Raw genomic sequence first — 15,043 nt, forward strand, 5'->3', positions numbered from 1 at the left:
TAGCTGCTGAAAGATTCCACATGTGTAGCTCACTGAAGATTTTTGCACTTTTCGGTCATTAGACTAAAAGATTTAGGCTACTAAGAAGCAATTCAGATTATGAAGGCGGCATTGTTAGGTTGTTTATAGACACATACACACAACAGTATGTCAGATTTTAAAAATAATCATCAACAATGTGCAGCATTCCCGAACACATTCAAGGACAATAAGAGGAAGTGGAGATGATACAATGAGAAGTCCTGCAAAGTGGCCTGAGTGATCTTCCCCTTGCTCTAGTCTTTGCCATTCACAATCTCACCTGTTAATTTTTAAACATGTTTATATATTTTCTTCCCCAATTTTCCCCCTTGCCCCCAACAATGGCGATGGGGTGTGAGTGTGTGTGTGTGTGTGTGTGTGTGTGTGCGCGCGTGTGGAGGGGTGTCAGTCAACTGGCAAACTGAATATCAGCTAGTCCTTGGAATCTCCTCCTCTACCTGCTTCACAAAGCAATGAAGAACATGGACCTGATAGCCTGGATTACTACACTGCATTCTATTTGGAAACATCTGCTAGTGCAAAATGCAGCTGTCCTCTTACACAGCCAAGTTACTGCCAGGAAGCAGGAGACCCCTATGTTCCAGAGTGAGCTGGCTCTTAGGGTATAATCTACACAGCAACTGGGAACATGTCTCCCAGCATGGGTAGACAAACACAGGCTAGCTGTGCTCGAGCTAGCATGCTAAAAACAGCAATATGGCTATGGTGGCACAGTCAGCTGCTTGAGCTAGCCACCCGCCTACATACCCCGGGGTTTAGGCAGGTTCATACTCCAGCAGCTAGCTCCAGGAGCTGCCTGTGCCACCACATACACACTGCTATTTTAGCGCACTAGGCTGAGCAAAGCTAGTGTGCTTGTTTACCCATACTGCAAAGCACATTCCTTTAGAGGTCATCTCTCCCTTTGCATGATCACATGGGCATTGAGGTTAGCTGAGGCTCTCAAGCTCACAGTAGGGCCAGAATTAAACATGAAAGGGCTATTGGCAAACCATTCTCAGTGAAGGGACCTCGAATCTGGAATTCGCTCCCACCACCGCTCTAAGAGACAGCTGGCTTTCAAGGCCAGCCTATTTTCCTAGCTGTTTTCAGAAGGGGATGGATCATTATTTGGTCACTGGATATTACCCTGCAAGTTAGAGAGATGCATTTAAAATGTCTAATAAATAGATAGATACTTAGCAAATGTGGATGAGCTCCAGTAACGGAGGATCCTGATGGGATGTTTTGGAACATATCACTGCCTCAGGCAATAGATTATTCCATTTTCACTAGGAGAGAGGCAAGGTTTATTTTGCAAACCTTATTTATAGATAAAACAAAGGCGCACAGGGGTGATTTATGACTTATTCATCACACCCCCAGTAAGATCCCACTTCATTTTAGTTTGCTGTCTGTTCTAATCCAATTCTGTCTTTCACTCTTGAAGAAACTGTGATCACACCTCTCATATTAAGATAGAGATGATGCAGGGACCAGTTAACATAAGAAAGCAACAACTCTCCAGGAGTTATAAGGAAGAAAATGTTAAGGCTGTTTTCATGAAGAACTGCAACAGCTTAAAAAGGAAAAGCCTTTTTCATAAACAGGTAGGAATCAAGGGAGAGAGAGAAAGGACTCATGGGATTTTTTTTAAATTTGACCACGTCCCAGAATTCCACTGGCTTCCGCTAAGCATCCCACAACATGCAGTGAGAAAAATCCAAGAACACACACAGCTCAGCAGCAAAGCAAAAAGGACCATGGGATAACCTCTAAGCATACAACACACTTAGTACATGTCAAGCCCACGCCATGTACCCAATGGATATGTGTACACAACAAGCGGTAGTGAGTCTTCAAGCCCAGGTCAACAAACTCAGGCTGATGGGACTCATGCTACCTCACTAAAAATACCTGTGCAGATTCTGGGGGTGGAGCTTGGACTCTGAAGCCTATCCCTGTCTCCAGACTTCAGAGCCCAAGTCACATCTACACGGCTATTTTTATCACAGTAACATGAGCCCAAATCTGTTGACCTGGGCTCAAAGGCTTACTGACCAGGGATGTGTAGACTTACCCAATGATACAAACTGAAAAGGGCACAGCTCTCCTGTGTGCATGTTATTAGTATGGCTCACATATTGCATGCCAACCAGTGTCAACTCAGTGCAAACTAATCCCTTCATTTACACAGAGCCTTAATTTTCTTTGGGGCAGGGTCTGACTTTTTTGTATTATTTGTTTTAACACAAGGGGGTCCTGGTCCACGACTAAGGTTTGTAGGCACTACGATAGCATAAATAATAATATATCCACACGTCATGTCCTCACTAGTCAGGCTAAGAGGGGGATTCTGTATCTTGTTGCTGAAGCTAAATAATGTTTTGAGGAAATAGTATGGATAACAGGAACTCAGTCATATTGGTAGCATAACTGGAATTTGGTCTTTTATTTTCACAGGTGAACTACAAGGCCATCACAAAGCCTCTTGTCTTAGGTCAGAGTCGATTCCAGAGAAAAACAGTAACACTAGAGGGATACTGCCAGAAATTCAAAGACTCAGAACTTTTAGTTTTCACTACAACAGAGATCTGACACTCCAGTACTTGAACCAATTGTGAAATATTCCTCAAGTACACTGCGCAGCTGTTGTAACAGCTTTATTTCCCCATTTTTACTAAACTATCAGCTCTATTCTTATTTGGGTAATAATAATATTTACAGTACTTGCTGGAAGCTATACAATCAAGTTTCGACTGATGTAATTTTCTTGACTGCATCCTGTCTTTCTTGACTACCTTGTTATGTTGCTAACCATCTAAACACCTAGGAGAGTTTCACCTTATTATAGGATTGATCCATTGATTCCAACTTTAATGCAGTATACAGACAGGAGGTGTGTGGGTATCAGAGTATTATGGGGATTGAACATTGTCACAGAATGATTCATATATCAAAAGATCACTTGGGAAAGCAGGTGTAACGCCCACCCATGCCTCCATATTATTCCCAGATGATGGGTATTAAATGAAAGCTTAATACAGAGCTTCTTTCCCCCCCCCCCACTTTAACATGATGTTGATAGACAATTTTGAAACTTGTGAGATGGAAGATTAAATTCAACGACTTCAGCAACATTTAGCAAAAGACTGATTTTCAGCTTCGAGAATTATTCTCCCCCATTTCCTAAAACAACAAAACACCAATGCATCCAATGAAGTGAGCTGTAGCTCACAAAAGCTTATGCTCAAATAAATTGGTTAGTTTCTAAGGTGCCACAAGTCCTCCTTTTCTTTTTGTGAATACAGACTAACACGGCTGTTACTCTGAAACCTAAAAATTCAGAGTAGAAAAGGAAAGTTAATGACGAAGAGCTTGAGATGACAAGATACAATGACAAAATGACAGTAAAAATGGATACCAATATAGATTAAGTGTGCAACTGGTTAAAACTTTTTCTCCTGCTTTGACAAACATTCCACTCAAATCAAACAGATTAAATAAGTGTCATCAGCCTTGGCTTTCAAAACTAGATCTCTCAATATACTGTTATCAAAAATAACTTCTAGTCCTCCAAAACATTCTTGTAAAGCACTTCAATAAAGAAAATAATGTGAAAACGCATACATGATTGGTCACTTGGGACTAGTCAGTATGTCTTCACACACCTCTCATTTTGTTTTTAAACACACAAGTTAATTTCAACCCAGACTTTCAGGGCTATATATCTTTTCCATAAATGTTCATATTTTATTCTATAGGATCAGCATGGCTTATTTTAAGCAAAAACTGGTAGAGAATATTATTTAATAGAAAGAAAAACAAAAAACCTCACCCAAACTCCCAATATCAGCTTTCCATTGGGGGATCTGGCACTTGTGCAAGGAAAAATTTCTTCACTTGTATTTGCTTAAGGTTTAACTCTAACTACTGTTACAAAAAATGACGTGACAGCTGTAAACAGAAGACTGTGCAACAAAAACAGAAATGAGACTATAACATGACTATTGCATTTCCCATAAACCTTGAGGTCCTGCCCAACCCTTTCCAGCAACAAAGGCAAAAATAAAGAGTGAACAACAAAAACTGCACCTAATTACAAAGAACAGTATTTGGATTTGTGTTATTCAAATAACTGCACAATACAGGCAAGGATGCTGCAGGGGATGGAAAGACAACACAGGAACTTAGAAAAATTATTCTTACTCTGTCAAAAGCTGATGCAGCTTCTGATAGCCCCGCTCCAATGCCAAGCTCACAGGTGTGGCCCCTTCGTTGTTGTGGATACAAAGAGCTCCTCTTCCACCTGGCTGCTGTAGCAGAAACCATGTCAACCTCAGAAGGCCCAGCCTCACTGCAAAATGCAACAACGTCTCCCGGGGGCTACTCTCTGGGAAGAAAGAAAAAAGAAAATGAAATGTGCAGAATATGGATTAGATGAATGCCACTTCCCCACATCCCAGCTACTGGAGCTGAGCCACACTGATGCAAAATACAGTACAATGGTTGGCAAAAACTTGCAGTCTCTCAGAGCCAAAAAGCCAAGCAACCTAAACACTGAAGCACCTGGAAAAACATATGCGAAGGCTGGCTGTTCACATTCAGGAGAGGCTGGCACCTCAGAATGAGCGGATCACCACAGTGTAGGGCCCTACCAAATTCACGGCCATGAAAAAGGCCTCACAGACCATGAAATCTGGTCTCCCCCTGCGAAATCTGGTCTTTTGTGTGCTTTTACCCTATACTATACAGAATTTATGGGGGAGACCATCATTTCTCAAATTGGGGGTCCTGACCCAAAAAGGAATTGCAGGGGTGTTGCAAGGTTATTTTAGGGTGGTCACAGTATTGCCACCCTTACTTCTGCGCTGTCTTCAAAGGGGGGTGGCCGGAGAGCGACAGCTGCTGGCCGGGCGCCCCACCCTGAAGGCGGCGCAGAAGTAAGGGTGGCAGCACCGTACCATGCCACCCTTGCTCGTGCACGGCTGCCTTCGGAGCGTGGTGGCTGCTTACTGAGGGCCCAGCTCTGCAGGCAGCAGTGAAGTATTAAGGGCGACGATGCCGTACCAGGTCCTCCTTACTTCTGCGCTGCCCCTGGTGGGGACTCTGCTTGCAGAGCCGGGCTCCCGGCCAGCAGTTGCCGCGCTCCAGCTGCCCAGCTCTGAAGGCAGCGCCGCCGCCAGCAGCAGCACAAAAGTAAGGGAAGCAGAACTGCAACCCCCTCTACAATAACTTTGCAACCCACCCACAACTCCTTTTTGGGTCAGGACCCCGACAATTACAACACCCTGAAATGTCAGATTTAATCAGCTGAAATCATGACATTTACGATTTTTAAATTCCCACGACTGTGAAATTGACCAAAATGGACCATGAATTTGGCAGGGCCCCAGTAAATTTAATTGAAGTTGTGAGTGCTCACGACCTCTTAGGATCAGACCTACTGCAGAAGCTAATGAGAAAAGGTGCAGTTCCTAGACAGGCTTGATATCTAGAGTATTTAACTACCTCTAAATAGAAGATCAGTAAGTTCAAGTAGGCTGTGTTTGTCTGTACTTGCTGATACTTTTCTCCCACATAAGACTGAATCAATTTTTTGGCACTGCCAAATTTGGTGTTTAATGACACAGATTCCTCCCTGGGCACAGCGAAAATGCTAAACTGAAGGCATAAATCTGGAGCAGGTATAAAAAGGGGACCGTCTACACTTTCTCAAAGAAAGCAAAAAGTGAGGACTTTCTTTTTCTAATTTGATTAAGCGTTAGACCAGCTTTTACAGTGCCCATGTCAGCAGACACAGCATTACATAGAAACTGTATAATTTTGAGCAGCAGCATTTGTCAGATGGGTGCACTCCTTCCCCGCCTTTTACATTTAACAACCATGGTCTTATAATTTGATTTTTAAAAAATCACTGTGTCTAAGCTTTCATCTCTGAAAAATAAATCCTTATTCAAAGAACTGAAGCCCTAGAACCTTGCTCTGAACAGCAACAACCAGAAATGAGCTCCAGATGCACTGTGAAATATTGTATTTGGAGATCAAAGCATTTGTGAGATCTGTACCCAGAACATGGTCATTTGGATTTTAAAATCTGCAAGAAGAGGTTAAAAAAAAAAACACCTAAAGATTTGTTCTTGAAAATTAACAAAGGATTTCAGCATTGACTGGTATAGCTTTAAAAGGCACCCTATATACTGCAGTAAACCAAACGAGTGAATAGATTCAGTGAAACACCCTGAATATTGAAGTAAAAATGTATAGCCTTATTAATTCAGTCGACAACCAAACTAATAGATCAGGTTACAATGTGAGTGCATAATGCTTCTAAGATTTAATCAGGTAATTTCTCTCAAGCACATTTTTGAAGGATGCCACAGTACAAACTGCTAATTCCTTTGTTCAGATGGGTTTTAAGGGCGTTTAGTCAAAAAACAAAACAAAACAAAACAAAAAAACCAAAACTAAAACAGCGATTTCTCTGCTTTTTGCCATCTAGCTTTTGCTGAGCTTCTTGGCTGGCTCAGCTCCTGCAAAGCCTAATCTGTATTCAAGTACCAAAAGCTTCCTGGCACAGTCTACCATACAACTTCGAATTAGGGCTTTGGCAACCTGCTTTCTCCCTCCCCTGCACACACCCACTACACACCACCCCAATCCCAGCCCGCTCCTGTTTAGCATAAAGGAAAATTACACCCTCCTGAATATATGAGCATGTGTGAATGGTGGTGCCAGCTGATTAGAGGAAGAACGTAACCGAGCTTGCTCAGAGACAATATCTGTAGCCAGGGAAAGACCGAAGACAGGGACATTAGTAGAATATGCTACAGCATGGCACTTTATAGACGAATGAGAAGACAAGATATCTGATCAGAGGTCATTACAAACTTAATAAGTCAGGACAAAAAGATGGCCAACTGTATGGGAAGGGAAATGGGGCCTGAGGAGACCGTAGAAAAGTTGCTGTGAAGGAACTTTTCCAGCGAGAACAGTAGATTCAAAAATGACCGTAGATTCAAAAATGACCTTCCTAGGGGCTTGTCTACACATAAATATTGTACCACTTTAACTGCACTAGTATAATAAAGCAAATCAACCCTCCTATCGTGGATGCAGTTTCAGTGGTATAAAATGATATGAGCATAGCTTATTCCTGTACTGAATTGGGGCATCTATGCTACTTCTCCCAAGACAGTTTCTATCATTTTTTTTTTAAATGGGAAAAATTTTCAAAAGCACCTCAGTGATTTATGATCCCAAGTCCCATTTTTAAAAATGACAGACTTCTTCTATGCTTAAGTCTTTTTTGAAAATTGTACCCAACTTATTACAATACAAACAGTCTTCCAAGCAGCAAGACACATACACAAATCCAAGCTCTTCTGTTTCCTGTGTTTGGATACTACCCTTACATGCAAGGATCCATATATGCTACACTAATGCCTCTGAGTACCAACATGAGAGAGTGCAGTCTTCTACCAGAAGAGATGGCACTTGCCATGTCGAGCACATTAAACAGAAAAAAAACCCTCACCATCCAGCCTCAGGCCCTGAGGATCTGACTACCGTGTGAACTGGCATCAAACCACCCTAACAGAGACAAGCAGGAATGACGGCAGCCAACAGACACCGTACTAAGAAAAGGAGTACTTGTGGCACCTTAGAGACTAACCAATTTATTAGAGCATAAGCTTTCGTGAGCTACAGCTCACTTCTGAGGAAGTGAGCTGTAGCTCACGAAAGCTTATGCTCTAATAAATTGGTTAGTCTCTAAGGTGCCACAAGTACTCCTTTTCTTTTTGCGAATACAGACTAACACGGCTGTTACTCTGAAACCAGACACCGTACTGTACACACAACAACCATGAGTGCTCAGGACAGGAGTCTTAGCTGAACACATTTTCAGCGATAGACGATACAGAACTTACATGGCTAGTGTTAAAAAGGGATGCACCATCTATGAACTGGATTAACTTTCCAAAATAAAAAAGCATCTGTCACTGTGACAGCTGCTCAAAGCAAGTTTATAGCCCGTTTGCATCAGACCTTGTGAGGAATGGGGAAAAAGGAGGAAGGCAAAGAAATGAAGCTATTTCTACCACCCCACCCCTTTTTTTTTTTTTGCCTAGCAACAGGGGAATCTTAGGGCGCTGGACTTTAGAAATTCAGGCAGAGGTTTGTTTGAACAGGTTGGCATGGTGCAAAACGCCCATCCCAAGCGTGGAAGAGTTACACAACCTTTAGCATGGATTAGCTGTAGCTGTTTTCCATAAATGGCTGAAAGCAGAAATTTAGCAGCGGTCTTCAGAATCACCAGGCATCCCATAAAGTGGTAACACAAAGCCCTTTGCAATTAGAGAATTACAGAAATAAAGTACATGCAATAGTGGGAGGTCAAGGCTATTTTGTTCCTTCTATGTCTCCTAGTAATAGGCAAGGTTTAAAACATATGATTAGTGCCCCATAATGAAAGAGCACTTTAATCCAGCTGGCAAGGAATGCAAGATTTTAGAGTGTGGGGTTTTTTTTGTTTGTTTGTTTTTTTGGGGAGAGGGTTGTTTTTGGCAGTTGTGGCAGATAAATAAGCAGGCAGTTTAACTGGATAACTAAGGATCAACTTTCCACAGAGAACTGTCATCTCACTTTGTTAACTGACAGGATTAAGGTTTAAGGTGCTTTTAACCAGTAACAAAAAGCCACTGAGGAAGAAAATGCTTGAATATGACAGATCTGAGAACATACACAATGTTCCCTGAGCCAGGGGCTTCATTTTTAATGACCTTGATTGAAAGGAGCTAAAAAAAAAACAAAAAAAAAAAACTTCCCATGAAGAGGTACAGAGTGAGTGATTGTGGAACTCCCCATCAAATCTGGCTTCCATCCCTGCACCCCTCCCTCTGTGGGAAACTGCCCTCTCACTCCGCTCAAACCTCACAGGTCAGTCGGACAAGGAAATGGAAACATGTTATTGTCACAGATCAGTAAGTCCCAGATAACCACCTGAACCGGCAACGTTAGAAGAGGAGGGTCAAGACAGACGGACATTGTGCATTAAAGTGTTGAGAGATGAAACACCAACTCAGCTGAAAATAACTGATTTGTTGGTCATTTTTTTAATCTTATAAACTGTGATTTTCAAAGGAATGTAGGGGACTGAAATGCCTCAATTCCTACTTCTTTTAAAGGGAACAGAGAGTGGCTTTGATATCTGTCACAGAATCTTTTATTGAACAGTAGATTTGGGATGGATGGACTAGAGGGCAGAGACCACCCTGTACAAAAAATAATTTTATTTTGCTTGCAATTATCCAGTCCCCTTTTCTCCTCCCATTGCTGAAGATATCTTGCATTTTGTTCTGAAAAAGGTTTTCCCTCACTATCCAGGTTCTCACTGTTTTTTAGTTGCAGTGAAATGATAAGATCATGTGCACAATGCTTATGCCCAAATAAATTTGTTAGTCTCTAAGGTGCCACAAGGACTCCTCGCTGTTTTTGCTGATACAGACTAACACGGCTACCACCCTGAATGCTATGCTGTTGGCACAGGAAAGATGATGTATTCCACACAGTTACTTTACTGCAACATACAACAGGAGGTGAATGTGAGGGAGCTGACTGCACATGAATATGGAAGTCTGTAGTTAAAGCTCAAGCATTACTGGTAGCTACTCCACAGAAAGGGGTCAAGGGAAACTATCAAAACATGTGGAAGATGTATAGATTTAAGCCTCTGAACCTGAAAGAACCCAATTACAATATGAACAATGACCGCTGATCCAGAAAGCCCACCGCCCCTTTCAGCCAATACCCACGTCTGTTTTACTGCTGCCACATATTCTGTCTTCTGTTGTGTAGTGGTATCATCAGAAAGACTTCTCTTGTCTCAGCCTGAGAAAGGATTGTACAGGCACAGTCAAGACAAACATCTCAGTAAAACCCCTTCCTTTTTTGTGGGAATAAGGTTAGGATGATTTCAGCCCATCAATTCCCATCCCAATTTCTACCCCTAATCCACATGATTGCTTCTTGCTTCGAATCAGGCAATGCCACCAGCACATACTTTGCTGATGCAAATGTAACAGTACAGAGAAGTGCACTGTGTTTGCATATTATCTCCTTTTAATTTCTATTGATGGCTGAATTTATTCTTATCAGGACAATGCCATTCATACAGCAACGGGTATAATCTATTCTGGAAATAGCTATATTCAAAGTGTTTGTTTTTGCGTAATCCAACAAAGGACATTTAAATCTGGTAACCTTTTATTAGAGCTTTACTTTGAGTACATTCACATAGATGATTGACTCAGCAAGTCCAATAAAAATGTATCTTGCTGGTCATATTAACCACACCTCTTTTATGCACTTGGACAAAGGTCAGTTGCTTCTAAATGATTCTCATTATTCTAGCCTTGTAATATTCCTCTCTCTCTTTTCCCCATATCTTCATACTCTGTCTCTTCTGAATTTTCTTTCCCTCTAGTATTTAAAAACAAAAGCTTTCAAAGGGGTATCACCTTGCCACTCTGACACTAATGTTGCATTATGCACTTATGTGATCTAGGAGTCATATACTGGTGATTTTGTATGCTTGGTTATCAAAAGCTTAATGCAAATCTAGTCAAACAAATTATTTGGATAATTTCAGATGATGCACAGAATGAATACGAGTTAAAGTATCTTGTTCTAGACTTTCCCTTCCTTCCTGGCTATCTCACAGCATCAGTCTGTGCATTTCTCTTAAGAAAATATTGCAGATGAATGTTTATCATGCAGAGTTCCTGAAAAGTGATACAAATTCTTGGGACTTAAAGCATGTGCCTAAAGTTAAAACAGGTTCAAGTGTTTTGTCAAATAAGTACAGGCTTTGAGTCAGCAGTCCACAACCAGGGCCCAGTGTTCTGTAGTTTATAAAGAGGAGAATTGTCTGGCTCTCAGAATGATTTCTCCTTATCCTCTCAGTGAGGAGTTACCTTGTCTCAGTGCTGTCAGTAGCCACCAGGAATCTCCAGAAGTTTTACGAAATTATTGAAGGTACTACTGAATGTACCACCTTGAAAGAAGACAGTATGCAAAATATCCCTACTTTTCAGACTTTAACCGTAGGGTTGGATCTCTGTCATTAGTTTACTACCCATTAGAATGGAAAGAAAACCGTCTATATGTGCAAAGATTTTTCACAATATTATTTAGAAGAAATTTAAGAAGGGAATCTCTTTTTTTATTGATATTTCACTCAAGGATTAACTTGCATATTCCTTTCTTTCTGAGCCATAGCAGATCCCATCTAGGTTTTGTCTGTCTGCCCCTCCTAACATAACACAAGCAATGACTTTATCTTTCAGCACATGATGTTCTGGATCTTGACAAACTATTTGGTTAATTTTCTCTTTGCTCATATAAACTAGGAAACTACAGCCATTCCTCCAATTGTATTTTATGTGTTTCACTTTTTAGAAGAGGATATTTTAATTCAATTGATCATATCATTTCCAGATGTAAGTATAACTAGAGTTTCAATCTCAACAGCTCAGGGCAAAGTAACAGCTCTACCCGTGCTATTATGAATAATAAATAACAAATAAATAACAATCCTAACTAGGATGGCAGTGTAGCAGTGTAGCTATGTTCTTTAGAAAGATACAGTACACTTGCAATAATAAAGAACAGCATAATTAAAGGCAATTGCAATCAATTCCATGTTTGGAATATTTTGATGACGGGGTAATCCTTGATTATGCACATTCTGCACTAAGTATTGGACAACTCTTGAGGTCATGGTGGATTAATGAGTAATTCACTATGGCATAAAGAACGTTTACTTTAGAGCAGGGATCTGCAACCTTTGGCCCGCAGCCTGCCAGGGGCAGGTTCAGCCATTTGCGGCTCTCACTGGCCGCAGTTTGCCACTCTAGGCCAATGGGGCTCTGGGAAGCAGCAGCCAGCACATCCCTCGGCCCGCGCCACTTCTCGCAGCCCCCACTGGCCTGGGACAGCAAACCGCAGCCAGTGGGAGCCATGATTGGCCAAACCTGCAGACGCGGCAGGTAAACAAACCAGCCCGGCCCGCCAGGGGGCTTACCCTGGTGGGCCGCGTGCCAAAGGTTGCCGATCCCTGCTTTAGAGAAAAGTTTTGGATGATGGAGAATGGTTCTCCTCTTGTGATTTAACTGCCCACAGACAGACGTGAAACAAACAAGGATGCAAAATGCACGAGGTGGAGGTCACCTTAGATAACCAATAGGATCCAGGCACATTCCTTCAATGGAACATAGCCATCACCTGCCATGTAAACAGTTTCACCCCTTTAGATGTATCAATTAAAGGACATAGCGCAAGTCAAGAAGTGATATTGTTACAGTACACTACTGGTTGCTTCACCCCTACATTTCTGTAGAGTTTTCAGTTTTGTGTTTTCTTCCATTAGCCGGCCAAGCTAATCTAGCCAAATGATTTTAAATCTTCTGGCTACCTTGGTCACAGACAGAGTGGACCAGTGGATAGGACACAGGCCTGGAAAATCAGGAAACCTAAATTCTATCATCCTCAGCTCTGCTACTGACTGTGTGCCCTTTGGCAAATCGCTTCACCTTTCCGCACCCTGGTTTCCCCCTGGTTGTATAATGAAGGTAATGATACCATCCTTTGTGAGGTGTTTTTAGATCTGTGGATAAACAGATGTTTGATGGGGGATTTTTCAGCAGAGGCATAGGGATTTTTTTTTAAGTCCATCTTCGCCAATGTTTAACTCCACCTTTAGTTCCTGGGATAGTTTTTTTTTTTTTTTTCCCAAAACTGGACATGACAAATTATATACTACCAGCTCATTGTCTGAGCCAGTCTATAGGTGGCAAACACAACACAGAAGATGTACTGGTCAGATGAAATGCAGTAAGAAAAAATGGCAAAGAGAGGGAAAAACACAATAGTTTAAAAAAAAAAAACTTAAAATTTTACTCATTTGGTTTTTCCCACATTTTACACACCAGTGGGATGCATTCTTCTGGCATAAGCTACAGTAATGTGTAAGAAAAGCCAGCAGAAAAAGGAGGACTGATTCATCAGAAACTTTCAAAAAAAGAAAACCCTAAACAAATGTCGTGCCATTTTTAAGAGTGACCATTTTCTTTTGGTTTATTTCTTTTGGAAATAGAAGTGGTATGTCATTTATTTGATAGAAACAAGAATCAAACATACAAAGCTGCACCTAAATTGCTTGTAAACCTCTTGAATCAAGCTGAGTGCAGGGAGAATGGGAGGGAATCAATTCATTTATTGATCTACTCAATGTCACAAGGTCTGGTTGTGAGTCTGTTTCTTTGCACTTCCTTCACTACCAGAGAGCAGGCTGTCTAGTGCTTACACAACTCTTACCAATTTGCAGCTGGCAAGGCTGATGTCAGGAGAAGAGGTTGCATTCTGAGATGGAAGCCCATTTGGTGGGGGCAGAAGTAGAATTGTGATTGTAAAAATAAACCAGTTTGCATGAACATGACCAACTCATGCTCAAAACTTACACAGGACTGTACATTACCAGTTCCTCTCCTACTTTCTAATTGGTTCCGCAGGCTATAGCTTAGTGGCAAGCTATTGTGCCACCTTTTCTCAAGAATATAGTACTGACTTGAAGAGCATGAAACATGATTACACCTTTTAAGAGCGTTTGTCATGAGGAAAGGCTAGAGATTGAGTTTTTATAAATGCTCGAGAGAAAAATATTTTGCAGGTGATCAAACCGTAGCATTCAAAATTACTGAAAGGATTATTACTAAATATCTCGTCCTGGTGAAGCAGGATCAGAAATCAGAGGAGAAAATTAGGAACAAATCAGAAATGTGGACAGGAACCCTGCCTTAAATAAGAGTGGACGTTAGGAATATGTTACGAGATAAGGCCATTGATAAACAATTTAGAGTTGCACTGAAAACTTTTGTAATTAGTAAGACTTCAGGGCTGGGTTCCCCTGTTTCTCCTGCAACTGCTATTGATATAATTAACAATACTTAGTTATACTGCAGTATCTACAGTTCCCAATCAGGTTCCATGGTCCACTGTGCGAGGTGCTGAACAAAACATATGAAGACATCATCCATACCCCCCGACCCTGCCCTGCCAAGGTTTTACAATCAAAGGCCTTAATCCTGCAAAGACTTGACCTCCCCACCCCCTTAGCTTTATGCACTGTGAATAGTGCCCCATTGAAGCAGTGAGACTACTCATAGTGTGTAAAGCTACACATGTGCAGGATCAGGGGCAAAGGGGCTGATCCATAGCCTACTGAAGTCAAAGGCATTCTTTTCATTCACTTCAATGGGCATTGGATCAGGGCCTAAGAGAGCTGTAATTGCAGGCTGGGTTTTGGGGGGTTCGTATTAGTGATGTGCTAGATGTACATAACATACTAAAAACAGAATTAACTTACAAAAATAACATTTTATGTAAGTAGAAAAGGAGGACTTGTGGCACCTTAGAGACTAACCAATTTATTTGAGCATAAGCTTTCGTGAGCTACAGCTCACTTCATCGGATGCATATTGTGGAAAGTTTAGAAGATCTTATTATATACACACAAAGCATGAAAAAATACCTCCTCCCACCCCACTCTCCTGCTGGTAATAGCTTATCTAAAGTGATCACTCTCCTTACAATGTGTATGATAATCAAGTTGGGCCATTTCCAGCACAAATCCAGGTTTTCTCCCCCCCCCCCCCCCCCACACACACACAAACTCACTCTCCTGCTGGTAATAGCTTATCTAAAGTGACCACTCTCCTTACAATATGTGTGATAATCAAGGTGGGCCATTTCAAGGTTGGACTCCTCAAGCAGAGACAGACACCTACAAGATCTCTATCAAGCATTCTTACAACTACAATACCCACCTGCGGAAGTGAAGAAACAGATTGATAGAGCCAGAAGAGTTCCCAGAAGTCACCTACTACAGGACAGGCCTAACAAAGAAAATAACAGAACGCCACTAGCCGTCACCTTCAGCCCGCAACTAAAACCCCTCCAACGC

General features: G+C 41.5%; 1 protein-coding gene across 4 annotated transcripts in view; it reads right to left on the minus strand.

Moving 5' to 3' along the window:
* Positions 1-15,043, minus strand: part of AKAP13 (A-kinase anchoring protein 13) — a 325,968-nt gene that overhangs the window by 168,846 nt on the left and 142,079 nt on the right. For all 4 annotated transcript variants that reach the window (XM_084642499.1, XM_084642498.1, XM_084642496.1 and 1 more), the window contains exon 7: positions 4,231-4,414. In XM_084642499.1, coding sequence (XP_084498625.1) covers positions 4,231-4,414 — 184 coding nt within the window. The remainder of the gene's footprint in view (positions 1-4,230; positions 4,415-15,043) is intronic.

The sequence above is a fragment of the Lepidochelys olivacea genome (genome assembly GCF_965140295.1).
Source record: "Lepidochelys olivacea isolate rLepOli2 genome assembly, chromosome: 10".
Classification (NCBI taxonomy): Eukaryota; Metazoa; Chordata; order Testudines; family Cheloniidae; genus Lepidochelys; species Lepidochelys olivacea.